Source organism: Chlorocebus sabaeus, chromosome 2 (genome assembly GCF_047675955.1).
Source record: "Chlorocebus sabaeus isolate Y175 chromosome 2, mChlSab1.0.hap1, whole genome shotgun sequence".
NCBI lineage: Eukaryota > Metazoa > Chordata > Mammalia > Primates > Cercopithecidae > Chlorocebus > Chlorocebus sabaeus.
In genome coordinates, this window is record NC_132905.1 from 6,756,031 (window position 1) to 6,774,683 (window position 18,653).

The 18,653-nt window shown below is 60.2% G+C and overlaps 1 protein-coding gene and 1 long non-coding RNA gene across 5 annotated transcripts in view; one reads left to right on the plus strand and one right to left on the minus strand.

Moving 5' to 3' along the window:
* RBM38 (RNA binding motif protein 38) lies at nucleotides 1-17,518 on the minus strand. Of its 4 annotated transcripts, XM_008013312.3 has the most exons (5): nucleotides 17,093-17,514; nucleotides 16,414-16,509; nucleotides 16,128-16,251; nucleotides 15,568-15,622; nucleotides 1-1,781 (listed from the first exon to the last, which is right to left on the minus strand). In XM_008013312.3, the coding sequence occupies exons 1-5, from the start codon at nucleotides 17,327-17,329 to the stop codon at nucleotides 1,484-1,486; spliced, it is 810 nt and encodes a 269-aa protein (XP_008011503.1). In that variant the 5' UTR covers nucleotides 17,330-17,514; the 3' UTR covers nucleotides 1-1,483. The 4 variants fall into 4 exon arrangements, with proteins under 4 accessions (XP_008011503.1, XP_008011477.1, XP_008011494.1 ...); XM_008013286.3 differs by lacking the exon at nucleotides 16,414-16,509 and having other exon boundaries at nucleotides 17,093-17,518; XM_008013294.3 differs by lacking the exons at nucleotides 1-1,781; nucleotides 16,414-16,509 and adding an exon at nucleotides 12,898-14,056.
* LOC119618544 (uncharacterized) overlaps nucleotides 15,845-18,653 on the plus strand; it is a 13,777-nt gene continuing 10,968 nt past the window's right edge. Inside the window, exons 1-2 of the long non-coding RNA XR_005234891.2 lie at nucleotides 15,845-16,630; nucleotides 16,745-16,746. This is a non-coding gene — a long non-coding RNA (uncharacterized lncRNA). The remainder of the gene's footprint in view (nucleotides 16,631-16,744; nucleotides 16,747-18,653) is intronic.

Consider the following 18,653-nt stretch of genomic DNA (forward strand, 5'->3'; position numbering starts at 1 on the left):
TTTTTCTTTAAAGAAAACAAGTTTTATTTTTATCATCAGAACATTCTAATAAAAATATTATTATGAGATTAGCTACCTTTATTCTCTGGGCCTTGACTCTGTCCCAGGCCTGCCCTGGAGCGCCTGCACGCTCAGCTCCCTGAGGTAGGTCCGGAGGGAGACCCCCGCTGCCCCCCGCCCTCGGCCAGGATACCTCTCACCTCATGTCCCCTCCTCCAGACCCCCACAGCCCTGGATGCCCCATAGCAGCCCTGCCACAACGGGCAGAACTGCTTCCTCCCTCCACCAATCCCCAAGACAGGCAGGAACCGTCTCGGGCTGGCACACAGCAGGTGGTGCGGGGGTAGAGGGAAGAGGCGCACCCTCCTGCACTCAACTGCTCCAGCGGGCAGAGCTGAAGGCCCCTGCCCCCCCAGGCTGGCACCACCGTGGTCTAGACCCTGAGTGGCCTGGATGCTGTGGGTCACTCCCTTCTCCCCTTCCACAGTGGTTGGGGAGTTGGGGAGGGAGGGAAGGGAGAGGAGCGTCAATGTCGCAGTGATGGGGTCCTGAGACAACTCACTCTGCCACCCTGGCAGGTGGCAGCAGACAGTGGCCCGCACGGGCCTGCAGGGCCTCCTGTCTATGGGGCCCATCCCACCGAGAGGATCCTGGCCCGTGAGCCGGCAGACACTTTATTATACAGAAACACTGTCGTCGTCTCCATGGGCGGAACCAACAAAAGCAAGTCTCTCCAAGTCAAAAATAGGTTTTGGATTCTTGGTGGCGGCAGTATCCGCTGAAAAAATAGACTGAACTTCTGAAATTATCTTAGTAGCAAAACAATTACAAGAAAAAAGTTGCAACTTCAGTGCTGTGACTGGAAAGGGGCCTTTGGCCGGCTGCCCCTGTTACCGGCGGCCCCCGTGTGCCTGGGAGCTCCTTTGGGCTTGAGGAAGCCACCTGCGTGCCCTGATGGAGAAAATGCGACTCCAACAGGAGGCCGTGTCCTCACACCTCGACTGTGCTCACAGCTCGTGAGGATCAAGTTACAATACACAGTCCACTAACTTCTTGCTCTCAGGTTCCCCTGGAGTCAGGCATCTCTGCACTGTCCAGGGCAGCCAGGGGCTGCAGAGGGTCTGTGACACCCACCACGATGCGGCGGGGGAGACACAAACCTGAGGGCACCTGGAGTGTGGAGAGGCAGGAGAAGGTGCAAGGAGAGGCTGCCATGGTGTGCAAGGAACCTGGGATTGCGTCTTTAAATAGCTCTCGGTCACCTTAAAGTCCTCCCTCAAGACACAATGGGACCTAGATTTAAAGAGAAGCCGTCTCCCCGCTGTCCCCGGGTGCAGGCGGAGTGCCCGAGAGGTCTTCGGAGGCCTGGGTGCTGGTGGCACCTCACTGAAGCTCAGCCGGGCTGTCGCCGGCCCATCATGGCCTGGCAGCTCTGTCTGCTGTGAAGGTGACAATGCCACAGTCCTCGGGGCAGGAGCACCCCTCACTGCATCCTGTCGGGCTGCAGCTGCGGCGCCTGGTACTGCACGAAGGTGGTGGGGGCTGCGGCTGAGAGGGCCTGGGGCACGGCGGCCGGGTAGCTGTAGCCCACGAAGCTGGCAGCCGTGGCAGGCGAGGCAGCATATGGGTACTGGTCATAGGTGGCCGGTGGGTACTGGGCGTAGGCCGGGCTGGCCGGCGTGTACTCAATGTAGGGCGAGGATAGTGACGGGACAGGGGCGGCCGGGATCACCACGCTGGGCTGCACGATGGCTGGCGGGTAGATGTAGTGCGGGGTCAGCCTGTGGGGCCAAGCAGAGCGGGTCAGGGCCAGAACAGAGTCGGGGAACAGCTCAGAGAACAGCGGGGTACATGATGTGTGCCGCCCCCCGCCCCCTGAGCCCCGACTTTCCTCATCAGTTAGATGGGCACAGAAACAGCACCAGGCCGGAGGCGGCCGCCTCGAGGCCTTTGCACTGGCTGTTCGCGCTACCCACCAGGCTCCCTCCTCCCCTCCACGTCTCCTTTTCAGCAAGGCCCTTCCCAGACTGCACCCCCGCATCCCAGCCCTACACCCCACATCCCTGGGGCTGCTGCAAAAATAACAATCTTGGATTGTTGTTTTCAAATGACTGAGAATTTGAAGCCACGACAGCACAGTACGAGATAAAGAGCAGGCCCACGTTGCACGTCTGGGAGTCCAGCCCTGTTCATCTCCCTGACACCCAACACCCACCAAGTGACACTGCACACTCGGCTCAGGGACATGCCCTCTCCCCCAGCCAACACCTGCTCCTCACAGAGTTTCTTTCTGTCCCTGCCAGCACGGACTCTGGCCTGCAGCAGCTCCATGAGGATGTGACAGTGACTGCGTGAATGCTGGCGCAAAGGAGTGCAATGGCAGCGACCACTGAGATGACGGCGCCAGCAGCTGCCAGACTCGCCAGCACCCACGCTGGGGGAGACCCGTACTGTGACTGTGTGCATCAACCTGTCGGCTCAGTCTTCCCATCATGAGGCCCATTTCACACACGGGGCCAGGTGACTTGCCCCAGGTCCCACAGCTGATGAGGTGGAGGGGCCAGGAGTCAGCCGGCCTCAGAGCTGTGCTCTTAACCCTACCTGAGTAGGCCACTGTGGAAACGCGTCGAGGCCACCACTTCCTGCCTGCTGTGGGCAAGCCATGCAACACCATGCCCAGCTCTCAGCAAGGGGGAAACGTGGCTCAGGGAGGCAGCTCTCCCGGCATGTGCCTGCTCTGCCAACCAGCTACTGGTGGCCTGGCGCAAGCCGCTCAGCCTCAGTTTCCCAGGTGGCAATAGAACGGCCACCTCCGCAGCATCAGAAGCTGCTGCAGAGCCTGAGGCACCGAGTGGTCTTGCCAGGGCACAGCACTGCACCCTGGGCATCAGGATCTCCTCTGCCTTGCACGCCTGCGTGTTACACAGGCCAGGCCCGCCTGGGGGGCAACTTGGAAGCTCAGCTTCCTCCTGCACCCGTAGGCAGAGCCCCTACTCAAGGGAAGCAGCTCCGGAGGAAAAGTACAACATCCTTCCCTGCATTCTCCTGCATTCGGCAGGGACAGAAACTGGGCAGCTTTCTGGAGCACGTTTTGGCAACATGTGGGCCACTGAAAACACGTGCTCGCTCCCCAGAGCCAGGGACCCTGAGGGTCAGAGAGGAGCCCTGCGTGCTCCCTCCCAAGAGCCAGGGACCCTGAGGGTCAGAGAGGAGCCCTGCGTGCTCCCTCCCCAGAGCCAGGGACCCTGAGGGTCAGAGAGGAGCCCTGGCTTCCAGCACAAAGGCAGGTGTGCTCAGTGGATCCTGCAGCCCTACAGGAACAGTGGGAACCAGGAAAACCTGGATGACAGGGGTGCAGGTCCCTGCTCCTCCCACAGACCTGGCAGCAAACAACTGAGGGCACACCTGGCCTGTGCCTGAGGGGGCACCCAGGGCCTCTTGCTCCCCCCACCCCATCTGGGAAGTGTGTGGGAAGTTTCTACACCGTGTCACCCTCTCTACTGCTGTTTTCCTTCCCAGGTTGAGCCACCCTAATGGCTGCTGCACCCTAATGGCTGCTGTAACCACACCTGCAGCCCACACGGCCAACCCTCCACAGCATCTGTCCAGAGGCCCAGGCAGCTCCTGCCAGGAACCCACCAGCGACGCCTCCTCTCCCTCTCCCCAGCTTAGAAGGTCTACTGTCCACCCTGCATCCTCCATGGGAACAAGAGCCTTGCACGGAGCCAGGCCTGGGTTCGAATTCTGGCTCTCGAGCTGTAACGCCCTTCTCACATATCTGCCAGGATGCAGAGAGGAGCAGACCACACAGCCCCTGCCCTCGAGAGGCTTAGCCTCTAGGATGGGAGAGGCACTAAAATGCACCAACGCATAAACCAGAGTCTGTAAGTCGGTGGGGGGCGGCGTCTGGGGAAGTCAAGACAGCAGAGGGCTGTGATGTGTGGACAGCGATGGGGGAGAGGACAGGGCGGCTTCTTGAAGGAGGGGATGCCTGCAGAGACCTAATGATGAGGCAGAGCTGGCCACAGGAGAACAGCCCTGAGGCACAAGGGCAGAGGCAGGCGCCAGTATGAGCATCTGAAGAGTGGACGAGGGCAGCTGGTAGCCTCTGTGCACAGCCCTCCAGCGGCACCCCCACCATGGGTGTGGCCAGGCCGGCTGACCCCTGGCTTCCACCGCACATCCAGCTCCACCCTGGTGCCAGCCCACACCCCGCAGCGCCTCGATCCCTCGCCTCCTCCCCACCTGGGCCTGGGACCTGCCAATGCCTCTGCCGGGAGCCCTTGTTCTGGCGAGGCCCCACGAGCCCACGTGGAGGCCAGTCCCCCACCTCCCTATGCTGCCTGATGCCCCACTGGACGGCACGCTCTGTCAGAGAGATGGTTCTGTCTGGACCCCAGCTCCCTGCCAGGGCCAGGCCTGTGGGAGGCACTGGGCACGTGGCGCTGACAGAACAAAGGCCCGGTGGGCGGCACAGACCCCACTGAGAAAGATGAGGCGCTCTGGCCAGCAGAAGTAGAGGGCCCCAGTAGGGTCTCACAGGCCTCCTTCGGGAAGGGGGCGAGCGGAGACACAGCAAGGACTGTCTTGGGACTGTGCCCAGCAGACTGTCCCTGGTATCACCAGTGCCCCCCCACCCAGCTCTCAGAACCTCAAAAACATTCCTTAGTTGGAGGCTATGGAAGCTTTGAACCCACAACTTCTCCAAACATGGGCAGTCATGCCCCTGCCTCAGACACCTCCCCCAAATGTGGATCCCATGTGGACTGCAAAGGCAGACGGGGCCCAGAAATCTGCACGAACAGGCCCAGGGTCCTGATCCACAGCTGCCTTCAAGAACCGCTGCCCAGACCAGGGACACAGAACACAAGTGCCTGGGGCTGTGGGGCAGCCAGGTTCCGCCACACTCACTTCTAGGGCTGCCGTCATTTCCATCGGGTTTCTGATGCCCCACATCATCGGCGCCAGAGCCTTGCGTGGGCCACCAAGGAGCTGCCCTACTCGGGGCGACTCAAACACAAGCGTGGGGGAGCAATGTTTAGGCTGGGAGGAATGGGGGCTCTCCTGTTTCCTGATCCTTGCAGACACCGCATGTCAGTATCTACTCATCTTTCTGTACATAAGGGGCCTGGGATAACTTACGAAGCATTTTCAAAGCCACAGAAGGCCGGGCGCAGTGGCTCACGCCTGTAATCCCAGCACTTTGGGAGGCCAGGGAGGGCAGATCATGAGGTCAGGAGTTCAAGACCAGCCTGGCCAACATGGTGAAAACCCGTTTCTACTAAAAATACGAAAATTAGCCAGGCGTTGTGGTGGGAGCCTGTAATCCCAGTTACTCGGGAGGCTGAGGCAGGAGAATCGCTTGAAACCAGAAGGCAGAGGTTGTGGTGAGTCGAGATCACGCCACTGCACTGCACTCCAGCCTGGGCGAAAGAGCAAAACTCCGTCTCAAAAAAAAAAAAGCCACAGAAAAGATGCTAGTGTTAGCCCATTTCCCAGAGAGGAAATCCGAGGCTTAGAGAGGCCCCAAGCGACTTGCCCCATCACAGAGCAAGGGAGTGGCACAGTGGGGTCTGCTGCTGGTAGCTGTGTATACAAGGACTGATTGTGGCCCCAGATTCGGCTCAAAATAAAAGGAAGGCACAGCAGGGGCCACACCTCAGGGCCCCAAGGCGGAGTGAGAACACTGGCCGACGTTAAGGTAGAAGGAGCCACGAAGCCCCGCCAGGCAGGAGCTGGGCTCCAGCTGCTTCTCTCCCTCCTAGGGCTGCACCTTGGCCCTGCACTTGTCTGAGTTACCAAACAGGTTTCAAAACTTCCAAGGTGCAGTTTCCTCATCTGTAAGTTGGGTCCTACAGAGGATGGCCTCGAGAGCTCACTGTAAGGCCCTAGAGGCATCACTAGAGCAGTGATTCCCAACCAGGACAACTGTGTCCCCAGGCGATGCTGGAAAATGCCTAACGACAGTCCTAGTTGTCACAACTGAGAACTAGGCATATGCGGTGGGGGTGGGAGTGCTGCTGACATGAGGGGTCGAGGCCAGGGGTGTTGAATGCTTCATACAACGCCCAGGGTGCCCCCACCACAAAGAACGATGCCACCCTAAAGGTCTGCAGTGCCGAGGCTGAGACGCCCGACTGTGGAACATCAGAAACCACACGGGGAAGGGCAAAGACAAGGAATCCTCACTGCTGTTCTGACCACAAGTGCCCAGGCGGGGGTGGGCCGCAAAGGAGGCAGGTGGGAACTAAGAGATACAGAGGGGCACACGCAGCCATGCACGCTTGGGCGAACCCACTGAGTGGTCAGGTGAGAAAGAAAACTGCAGCCAAACCACTGGCCCCACATTGTCCAAGGGCAGCTCCACCCAAGGCCTGCGTCCGGCCGCAGGCCCAAGACTCCACTCCCTGGCAATGGGGAGCGGGTGCGTGCGCCAGGCAGGGTCCTCAGCACCCCCACCCACCCATACTCCAGACTCAGAAAGGTCACGTGCCACAGCCTCTGCACACAAGGGTACGGCATGGTAGCCGCACGCCACCCTATCCACCAAGCTCCAGTCAACACCGTGTGCCCTGCCCCGGCTCGCCTGCCAGGGCACACGTCTGCCTGGCCCTGGTGGGACTCTCCTGCCCTCTCCACCTCAGTGAAGAGCCCACACGGCCACCCAGGCACTGCCCTGCCCACTCCCCCCAACTGCAGCCCGTGCCCACACCATCCAACAGGGAGCTCCCTGCTTCCATCCTTCAATTCCCCAATCCTCCCTCTCCTTCATCACCAACTCTCCAGGTGGGTGCAATGGCACGGCCCTGCCTTGGTGGTGGTGGTGGCCCGCCTCCCATCCCTGAATCCTTCACCCAGCGGAGGCCAGAGCTGTCTTAAAAACATCAAGACCCATGCCTGGAATCCCAGCATTTTGGGAGGCCGAGGCGGGCGGATCATGAGGTCAGGAGATCGAGACCAACATGGTGAAACCCCGTCTCTAATAATGCAAAAATTAGCTGGGCGTGGTGGTGCGTGCCTGTAATCCCAGGTACTCAGGAGGCTGAGGCAGGAGAATCGCTTGAACCAGGGAGGTGGAGGTTGCAGTGAGCCGAGATCGAGACACTGCACTCCAACCTGGCGCCAGAGTGAGACTCCGTCTCAAAAAAAAAAAAACAAACAAAAACATTAAGACCCCATCACCTCCAGGAGCAGAACCCTCCAGCTGTCTCCCATTGTAAAAAAACCCAAACTGCTCCCTCGTGGCTTCCTGCGTTATCAGGCCTCAACCTACCTCTTCAAACTTATCTCCACCTGCACTCCCACTGCCCTGGGCTCCTTCTGTTCCCAGATTCGACTCCTTCCCACCACAGGACCTTCGTACCTATGCACTTGCTTCTTCCCACAGCTCAAAGTTCACCCCTCAGGGGCCCACCCTGAGCCGCGGCTCTGTTTCTTATGATCAGAAGCCCCCTTGTCATCTACCTTGCACAATGTCTTCCCCACAAAAGCAGGGTCTCGGCCGCTGCATCCCAAGTGCCCCAGCACAGCAGGTGCCCAGTGCTGACTGTCTGAGGCAGGCCCCAGCTTTGCAGACAGCTGGGAGGCAAAAGGGCCCCCCGCCTTGGAATGGCCACTGCTTCCCAGGCCAAGAGTCCCTGCCCCAAGAAGGCACAGAAAGCAGTTCAGCCTTGAGCAGCCAGGGCTGGGTAGGCTGGAGGGACAGGCAGGCACGGCTCCACCCAGCAAGTCACAGCTAGACAGGCACAGCCCACCAGCCTCTGCTCCCCAGCCAGGTGCCTGGCGACCCCGGGTGACCTCATCACTGCCTCTAGGGAACCACACACCCCAGGGGGCTACTGTGAGGATCTAATGCTCTGTGCACCCCAGAGGCCTCAGCAGCATCGATGCCTCCTTGGGCCTGAGGAATGCTGAGAGGAACAGAGGCCCTTCCTTTCCTAGGACGTTCAGCCCCAGGTCAGGGGGCAGCAGACAAGAACCCTTGGTGAGCAAAACAGACCAGAGGCCAGGTGCAATCAGGTAGGAGCCCAAAGGTCGGGGGACCCAATGCCCATCAGGGCTGCTCCTGTCTGGCCAGGGCCCGCCGGCCTCTTCAGGACAGGACACTTGCTCCCTCCTCTAGAAGCCACTTTGGAATCGGCCCGCTGTACGGCCACCGCTGGAGTCCCATCCGTTCCCCAGGGATGCAGAGCCACGGCCCAGCTGTTCCCTCACAGGAGAGGGCAGGAGCCTCCTTCCCTTCCAGTTTCCTTACAAGTTCTGGCCTCAGAACAACCGGGTTTCTGTGCCTCCTCATCCTCTGCAGAAAACTTCTATCCTCCCACCAAGATCCCGGAAAAGGGCCTTGCACCAATCAGAGGCGAATCTGTTTCCCAGAGAATTAATCCCACCACTTGTGCAAAGTCCAGGCAGAGTCAAGGAAGAAACCAGGGGAATGGGTGGGACACGCCTCCCACATGCCACCCAAGCCCCTCTGTGACGCTGGACACTGGGCACAGGCACCTAGCTGGGGTCGGGGTGTTTGCGGAAGGACGACTTAGGGGTTCTCTGCTTCCCTCTAGTGCCGGAGCCTGGGCAACACCAAACTCCCAGATCACGGAGTCACTGAAACCGGCCACCATTAGGGCTGGAAAGGCCAGGCCATCCCGGGAGGGCTGGGCATGCACAAGGAGCTGGCTCTGCCACAGCCCAGGAGAGGACAGGGGGACCCAGAGCCTGGTCCACACTGGAAATCTGAAGTGCCTGCCTCCCTTCCCATTCACATGTGGCCCAGGCAGCATCTGCACCCCAGCACAGCCAGGGTCAGCACACAGCCAAGAGCACCCCAGCTGACTCAGTCCACGGAGACTCAGGGGTCCAAGGGCAGGAAGAGCCCCAAGTCCAGATCCTGGCCATGTCTGTCCAAGTCGCATGGACCATCACTCAGTCCCTCCGGCCTCTATTTCCCCATCTGTAAACTAAGGATGCTGCAGAGTCCAACGCTGCCCCCAAGACAGAGGGCTTGGGCCCCTGCAGTCTGAGAACCCCATGCCGGCGGGCCGGGCGAGGGAAGCACAGATGGTGCCTGGGACACACGCTGCCCACACTCAGAGCAGAGCTCTCAGTGAAAATAACTGACCATGGCCCACGAGGACTCATTTTCTGAACATAAAGTCGCCTCTGAAAATAAAAACGAAAAAGGCAAATGAGCCCATTTCACTTTCCCTGCTCTCCAGGGGCCTGGCCCCACCGCGGCAGAGAGAGACCGCAGCTCTTAGGGCTCTGACTCCCGCCTGGCTGGGTGTGGGAAGGTCCCCGAGGCGCCCGGCAGGCAGGAAGCCAGGCCACAGCTCTGCCTCCCGGGAATCCCCAGTGACTTGTTAGGGGGAGGGCCGGGAGCTGGGGACATTCAGGTTCTGTGGGGCAGCCAGTCACAGGACACAGGTCAAGCGTCCTCTCTGTGGGACAATGCCAGGCCTGGAACAGCATCTCCAGCTGAACCTGCCCAAACTCCAACTCCTGACCTCCCCAAAACTGTACTGCACAGCAGCCTCCACCCCAGTCAGGGCCAAGCCCATCACCCATTTCATAGGCCCAAAGCTCCAGAATCTTCTTGGACTCCTCTGTCCCAGGTTCTTCAAAACATGTACCCAGAATCTCACTATATCTCACCAGGGCCGCTGGGGCAGGCAGCACCCTTGTCTCATGCCTGGATTACTGGGCATCCTCCAAGGGCCTCCAACCACCACCCTAACCCTCGGCAGTCCAGGCTCACCCCAGCAGCCAGAAACAAAAACACTCTGAAAACAAAAATGCAGACTGACCCACCCCTCCTCCACTCCGAGCCTGCGTGGCCCGGGAGTCACCTGGAGTAAGGTAGCAGTGCCTCCCTGGGTCATCAAAGTCCTCTAGGAGCTGAGGCCACCCTGCTGGGCCCTGAGCCTCCCCGGCTGCTCCCTTCCTCTCCCCAGCTCCTGTCGTCTTCTGAGGCATGCTGACCTCCTTTGTCTCTCTCCTCCTCTCAGAACCTCGCTGCAGGAAACACTGTTAGGTGTGGGACCAGGTCTCCCCTCACCCCCATGGCACGTGTCCCCAGCCAGGTACAAAGCAAGCAAAGATCTGTCAGACGAGCTGACCCAGTGCCCAACTCCCTACTCCACCCAAACAAGGTCAGCGGGAAGGTCCTGATGTGCCCAGCACACTGCGGAGTTCTCAGCCTGTCCACCCTGGACACAAGGTGAAACTGAGGCGAAACGAGGAAAGCTGGAGCTTGGGCCTTCACCTCGGTCTGTGATCAGGCCTCTGCCCTGAGACAAAGCTGCCTCCCTTGGCCCAAGGCTTCCAGAAGAGGCTCCCCAGGCCCAGCAGGGAGCCAGGGTGAGAACTCATGCTCGGAGAGGAGCCCCCGCCACCCAAAGGCTGCTTTCTGTTTCAGCAGACAGGACAAACAACAGGTGCGGCACGGGCGCCTGCCCAGAAGGGCCACAGCACAGCCCACGCCTGGCTCCAGATGAGCTGCCAAACAGGAAGCCTTGGGGGGGGGCGGGCAGCGGGGCCACCACGAGACACCCTCAGGGTGAAAACGTGACGCCACGGTGTGTGGGGGAGTCACTTCCTCCCAGCCCCCATGCCGCCTGGCTCTGACCTCAGCTTCTGCCTCTGCCCTGCGGTGCTCACCCTGTGCCCGCCACAGCGACCTGCGGCTCGCCTGTCACCCTGGGCCTGGCCTGCTTACTCTTCCCCAGACGCCTATAGGGCCCATTTCCCCCATCCTCCGTGGGGCCTTCCCCAGCGCGCTCGCACACGTGCGCATGCGTACACTCACACACACGCCATCACCTGCAAACAGCTCATCTGGCTTTGTTTCACTTTGTATTTTAAAATAATAAAAAACTCCCAAGAAGTTGCAAAAACAGTACAGAGAGGTCCTGTGTACCCTGCCTCCTCCATCCCCCAAGGGCACATCAGAGTAACTAAGGACATTAGCAAAACCAGGACACTAACCCAGGCACAGTGCTATGACCCGGACTGCAGGCCTTCGGCACACTGTATCATCTTCTGCACGCACTAGCCTTATACGTCACGTGTAGTTACACACGAACTGTGAAGCTTTATCACACACACAGACACATCTCCCCACCACTGTACTCGAGACGTGGGACTGTGAGGTCCCCACACAGGCACTCATTCCGCCAGCTTCCTGTTTAACTGCACGCATCGCCACGCGGGCCCATGAGTACACAAACAGAATGTGAGCACCCTGAGATCGGGGACTGTGTCTTTCTTATTCAAATGATCCCTGGCACCAGGCCTGGCATACAGCAGGCACTCAATAAACACCTGATGGATGACTGATGCTGGGAGTGGCTGCTGACGCTCTCCCCAGCTTGCGCATCCCATGCTCTCAAGGAGACAGACATCTTCCCATCACTGCCTCCCCAGTCCCTCCTCTTACCCTGGGGACCCAGGTGCTCTGTCCAGGCCCCGTGGCATGCACACACCAAGGCCCCGTGATGGCAAGGGCAGCCATCTACTACCCAGCCAACATGGGCACCGGAGACCTTCACACGAAGGATGTAGAGGTCCCTGAAACTATACACGCAGTGGGGCAGGCACATGCCTGGGAGAGGGTCTCACGGCCATCATCAGTCTTGGGGCCTTGTGCTCTGATTCATTCAAGAGCTGCCATCTAGCCAGAGGGAGATGCTGAGTCCTTGGGGGAGGGACAAGACTCTCGCAACCCCCAGCTCAGGCCCCACCATCCCGGGATGTATGAACCCAACAAGTCTCTCAGTTGCTCTGAGCCTCGGTTTTGCACAGTCAGTCAAGCAACAGACCCTGGAGCAGGGCCGGCAAGAGATGCGTCACTGACAAACTGTGACTTCCCATGGCCAGGCCCTCTACACAGTCAAGTTGGCCCTGTAGAGAAGGCAGTGTTAATGTTCTCACTCACAGATGGGCAGGAGCCTGCAGAGACGGGCTGGGCCTGGCCTCAAGCCCAGGCAGACCCCGGGGCCCTTGCTCCTGGATACAGCCTCTACCTGACACCCCGGAGTCCCAGGAGCCTGTCTTCTCATATCAGAGCCCCTGTGGTGGCCATGTCCTGTCACCCAGTTGTGGCCAGTGAGGCTTAAGTGGAAGCCTGTTGAGGCCTCTGTGAAAGCTTCCATTTTTCTGCTAGAAGAGACAGAGGCAGTTCGTACTATCCCTTATTGTCCTTTCTGCCCTGAACGTGGCTGCGTTGTCTGGAGCTGTGACAGTCATCTTGTGACCATGAAGCAAGGTCCAAGAGACTCACAGATACTCGTCCTCATACCACTAAACCCAGGGGACACTGGCAATGTCTGGAGACATTTCGGTAGTCATGACTTGGGGGAGGCAATGCTACTAGCTTCTAGGGGTGGAGGCCAGGGATGTTCCACCCCCTTCCAACATTCTAGAATGTACATAGCGAGGCACTCAGTGAACGGGAGTCAAGGCCACAGTCAGGCCCCCTTAACAGGCAGGGAGAGCTGCACCCAGGGAAGCAGCTGGTCCTTCAAAAATAACCCAAGGAGAGGCTCTGGGCGCAGTCAGGCCCAGGATAAACCTCTACTCCCAGTGCCCTCAGCCCAGGAATGGACAGACACCCCCTGACACCAGGGCACCTTCCAGGCCAGACTAAGCTCTGCCTGGGCACAGACCCTCTCCAGACGGCTGCAGCTCCCCTCCCTCCAGCAGGTGACGGACACGCTCAGCTGGCAGACACCCTTGGCGGGCCAGGGCCACCGGCTCCTGCACTTGCCACCGCAGAGGAAGGCTCCTCCAAACTGCGGACGTTGGCCCCGCCACATACAGTTAGTCAGAAATGCACAGGTGAGTTAGGTCTCACAGAGCCTGTTCAACTTAAAAAAAAGAAAGACACAAGGAAATCCCGGCAAATAGCATAAAGTGTAAAGTTCTTTGGTAAATCATCCTAAACTAACATTTAAGACCCAGCCAGGCGAAGATTCCACAGGGTGTTGCCTAAAAGCAGAGCTGTGGGATCTTCAGAGTTGTCCAGGGCAAGGTATGAAAGGTCGGGGTCAGAAAGTCGAGGAAGAGTTCAGCTAGGCATGGAAGGGGTTAACTGGTGGACAACCCTCAGTTGCCCGGGCTCCTGGCTCCCACCTCCCTCCATGCCCTCAGCCAACAGCAGGGCGGGCCTCGCTGCCAGCCCAAGGCCGACAAAACTGGCCGCTGAGTCAGGCCCGGCTGTGCTCCCGGGGCCTGATTGTTCACAAAGACAAAAGGGACGCTGACGGCCCAGCTCTCCAGCTCTCCAGTGGGCGGGGGCTGGGGGCAGACAGCTGACCCAGGCAGCCCGCCCCGCTGCACCCAGGAGCTGCACCCGGGAGCCTCCCCCCACCCACCTCAGTAAGGCCTAGAGGCAGGGGCAGCAGGCGGTGCAATTCTCAGAGGCTTGAGTTCAGATCTCCCAGGAAACCAAGAGCGGATGGTCCCTCTGACACCGTCCCTGTTTGGGTCTCCACCCTTTGGCACCAACGAATAGAGTCTGCGGCCTCTTCACCGTCACAGGTATTAACGGCCAGCCAGCAGATTTAGTTACAAAACACCGTCGCCTGAAGTCGGGTGCACACAGTGGCAAACTCTGTGACCGATCCCAACTGCTTCTGGATGGGTGGTGTTCACAGGACTCCAGGACAGCAAGGGAAAGGTCGGGTCGGGGCCCTTCCCACTCTACCCCACCAAGAAAGCATATGTTCAGGCACCCACCACCTGTGTTCTAATCTCCTCCCAGACGTCTATTACCTCACCCCCTCCCGGGGCCCGGACATGTGGTTAGCCTTTCTCTGCCTCAGTTTCCCCACCTATAAAGTAAGAATAGTTTCAGTCCACTGTTTTAAGCAGTTAATGTTCCTGTTTTCTGGATAAGGAGGATGCCACTGCCAAGACAGACCCAGCTGGTAAGCGGCAAAGTCAGGATTCGAACCCACATCTGCAAGCCCCAGAGGCCGAGCACTGATGGTTATGGAGTCCCACAGGCAGCTGCGTGGATCAGAGAGAGCCCAGATGCAGGTGGGAAGGCCTCATCCCACTGTAAGCAGAAAAGAGCTGCAGGCACTGGAGGCGCATACCCTCGCCTCTGGGCAGCGGCTCCTGCCCAGCCCAGGCCCCCAGGCGCCTGCTGTGGGCCTGGGGAACGGAGCCAAGGTTCTGAAAAACAAGGAACACCCTCTTCTTGTGGACTGAACCCCAGAGGAAGAATCTTGGTGAAGGCATGAAGGCTGGAGTGTCCCCAAACACCCCCTGAGACGATTCTAGACATCTACAAAACAGATTCCAGGATGAGACGGACAGGGCGGCCTGCTCCCACCACCCTACATACTCCCTTCCCAGGAGGACAGAGGCACCCCGGCAGGAAGCTGAGCTGCCCGGCCACTCACACAGGCTAGGAGGGCCCCGCCACCCTCCAGCACCCCTCAACCAGCAGCTCCTCCCATTGCCATACTTGCACACATCCACCAGTACACACGGAAGCTGGCAGGGAGCCCCCGAGTAACCCCAAGCGCTCCCAAAAAGTGGGCACAACTTCTGCTGGGGCCTCTGACCCATTCGCCTGGGAGCCAGGCTCAGCCCGGTTCCACAGGCCCCTTGTTCACACTGCCGCGGTGAGGCAGGTTACTCCTCAAGCTGTGTGTCTCTCCATGGTATCTACACGGTGCACACACGTGTGTGTGTACACACATGATCAAATGGCATTAGGGATTCGGATTCAGAAAGCTCATGAAGTGCCAATGCCCTAAAAGGGGTGGTGGTCTCTGAGCTGCCTTCCCCCCCAACTCCAACCCCATCAATATGCCACGGTGCTAGGGCAGACAGCTCCCATCCATCACCGGGGTGGGGAGGCAGGACACAAGGCAGGACCCTTTGTATCCCTTAAGTGTGCGTGTCCTTCCCCAAGCAGCTGCCAGGCCTTATCAGATGTTTTAAAAAGGGCAGGGAAGTGGGAGGCATTTTAGGATGGAGAAGAGTGGGACGTGCTGCTTCTAAATGAGTCAGACTAGAAGCCCACAGGCCAGGCCACTCAGGCAGGTGGCCTCCGCCCCGAACACATCGTATCTGCAGCAGCGTTCAAACATCAGACCTGGGAGGCAATGGCCTACTGCCACCACCTGCCCCAGCACTAGAGCAGGTGACAGGAGCGCCTGGGGAAGAGCCCAGCCTGCCAGTCCCTAAGAGTCATCAGCAAACACTTTAATAGGGCGTGACCTGCACCAGACCCACCCTAAACGCTCTATTCAGAGAACTCAGATGTGCTGCGCCCACTCTCATTTTACAGGTGACAAAACTGAGGCCATACACCTAGCAAAGGGAGCTGGGGTGTGCACCAAGGCAGGCAGGCTCCAAGGCTCACGATCCCCTAGGTGGTGCGGCCTCTGCCAGGGATGGAGAAATGCAATCTGCCTTCTCTTCACTCCCTTGGCTTAAACGCAATCACATGTCTGAAAACTGTCATTTCATCAGCCTTCCAGACCCAGGAAGCCCAAGGCCCTCTCCACTTCATCTCCAAGGACTGCCCACCCCAAGCCAGCCACATCCACTCACCCGTAAGTCCGCTGGATCAAGGTGGGGTGCAGCTGCTGCACCCCAATGGCAAAGCCTAAAACGAGAGAACAATCAGGGACTTGGCCTTGCTGCAGGAGCGATGTCTCAGGGGCTGCACACATGGTGGCAGAATCCCACAAGTCACACACCTCTAGTCAAAAGGGATCATCAGCTTCCTCTCCCCTCCCAGGCCTCCCCCTCATGAACCCCAAAGCACACCTCTGAAGTGTGGCAGCCAGTGACGCAGGTGTCAGCAGCCACTGGTCTCGGCACTCCCAACCTCCAGGCCCCTTGGCCACTTCCTCCCTCCTGCGAAGACAGCTGGCAACTGGGATGCAGTACCCTCCCTGCACCCCCCCCGCCCCCTTCTGTGGGCCACACGCTGTGAGAAGGGGTCTAGATGCTCCAGCGGGGGATAGCTGCCCTGTGGCGGCTCTGCAGGCACATGATAGCCGGCTGCCACTGCTGGGGCGAGGAGGGAGGGCCTCTTTCCACTCGACAGATACCGACACCCAATATAGAAACCGAGAAGAGCCAAGCAGGAAAACACAAGCTCTCACCCGTCTGGAGGCTCCGAGGCTTGGCGCCCAGATATGCCAGGTTCACGTTGGCCTTGCGGCCGTCGATGATGGGGTTCGGGTCTTTGCAAGCCCTCTCAGCTGCCGCCCGGTCTGCCATGGTCACCTGGAGGAGCCACAGACACATCAGGGGCTGCCGTGAGGGAAACTAGGGGCAAAAGGGGCAGAGGGCTCCGCCCTGGCACCGGATGCTGCCACCCCTCTCTTCCCTTCCTCTGAGGGTGCCTGTAACCTAGGGTCCTTGAGCCAAAGCCCCTCTGACCCCTACCTGGGGCCCTCCCACAAAGATGCCTCCTGGATTCCAGCTCCTCTCCTCAAAGTTCAAGGCCTGGGAAATGTGGCCTTCAAGGACAAAAATAATCCCCTGCGGGGACAGGGCAAAAACGAACCCCGAAGGGAGGTGGGGGGGCTGCCTGGACTGCCCACCAGCGAGGGCCAAGACTTCCCCCTGGGAAGGAGTTTGCGACGTTGCACTTGGAAGGGAAGTAGGAAAGTGTCTTCAAACCGTTTTTACTTAAGCTGATGTTTATTTGGGGTGGCTGAGGGGGCTGTTGAAAATATGGGGGAGGCCAAAGGGCTCCTAACACCCCGGGGTGGAGCCGTTGCTCCTCACCCGCCGCTGCTCCAGGAAACCCGGAGTACCCTCTGGCTCCAAAACCTCCCTACCAACTTAGGAGTCCTAATTGAACACAGCGGCTCTCCCTTTTAAACCAGGGGTGGGGGTGGGGGTGGGGGTGGGGGTGGGGACAGGGCCCCGGGCCCGGGGTGGTGGGGGCGGGACCGGCAGGAGCGCGCCCGGGGGAGGCGGCAGGTGCGGGCGCCGGCGGGAGGCGCCTGGGGCGGGGGCGGCCGCGGGCCGGCTGGGCGTGTGCCCCGGAGTGGACTCGGCGCCCGGGCCGCGATAAGGTGTGCGGCGGGGTGCGGGCCCGGGCGCGGGGGCCACTTACGAAGCCGTAGCCGCGGGACTTGCCCGTCTGGCGATCGGTGATGACCACGGCCTCCTCGATGTCGCCGAAGCCCTCGAAGTACTTCCTGAGCGAGGCGTCGGTGGTGTGGTACGGCAGGCCGCCCACGAAGATCTTCGTGAACGTGGTGTCCTTCTGCGAGCCGTGCATGGCGCCGGGGGCGGCCGGGGGCCGCGGGAAGCCCGCGCTCGGGGCGCACGGCGCGGGCTGCAGCAGCATGGGGGGGGCGCCCCGCCGCCTACGGACCCGGGCCTCGCGGGGCTGTGCTCATGGGGGGCGGCGGGGAGCGCGCGGGGCAGCGAGGGGCGCCCGTCCAGCCGCCAGGCCCGACCACTCGCGCGCCGCTACCGCCGTGCGCGCCGAGCTGCGCCGCGATGCGCTCCCGACCGGCGCTGCGGGGACTCTGCGCCCCGGCGCCGCCCCCGGGCTTTGTAGCCGGCCCCGCCCCCGGCCAGCTCAGCCCCGCCCCCAGCCGGCCCCGCCCCGCCCCAGGCGCGCGGGGACCGCCGGGAAGCGTAGTCCCAACCCCGCCCAGCCGCGCCCGGGCGCGCGGAGATGGGGGGGAGGGGCGCGCACGCGGGCTGAAGGCGGATCCGGGCCTGGGGGCGCGCCTTTCTCTCCAGGCTGCCCCCGCGGGCCCGCCTGGTTGCAGGCACTAAGCACAGCCCTGAACCAGGGGGGCCAGGCCCCTGACCTCGTGGAGCGCACCGTCTGGTGAATTAAATATAAACGGTTTTTAGCATCTTGTTTATTGAGTCTGTATTTAACCCACGGCGACTTAGGGAACAGCCACGTGTCGTATTAAAAAAGTGAAATGATTTCTGTTTTATGTGTAAGATTAGTTCATCCGACCGATATTTACCAGGGCCCCCATGCGTCACTGGGTGCGAGGCTGCAGCGGAGCACAGATCATATTCCCTGGCCCCACGGAGCGTCTAGGACTGAGAAACAATTCCGCCAGTAAACATACAGCATACGACCCCGGAGGGAGCTACACCAGGGTGCAGCCATAGAAGCGGTTGGGCAGAGGAAGCAGTTGTGGGCTCTTTCCAGCTCCACCCCGTTCTGGGCTGGTGTCAGGGACCCTTGGGGGCAAGCTGAGAGCAGACCCCGGTCCCTCATCCCGGCCCCCAGCCATAGAAGGGCGGCCTATACTGGGGCTCTGTGAGCTTCACACCAGGCAGGGCCAGCCACAGAATTTTCAGGGCCCAGTGCAAAATGCAAACGCGGGGCCCCTAATTCAAAACCTAGGAATATCAAGTTGGCAGTGGTTGAGCATGAAACCCAGCCCCGGGCTTTTCTGAGCGAAGGGAAGGGCCGTGTGACTGCACAGGCCCCGGGATCCTGGACCTGCGGGTCACACTCTCCACCTCTGAAGCCAGGACTGGGGGACCTCAAGCCCGCCTCATCTCTAGAACCCGCGGTTGGGACCTGTGCAGCTGGGGAACAGCAGCTCTAAGCCGGGTCACTCCCCGCCCCAGCCCTTCGGCCTCCCCTCAGCACAGGACGACGCAGGTGGAGTCTGTGGGGACTGGGAGTGGCA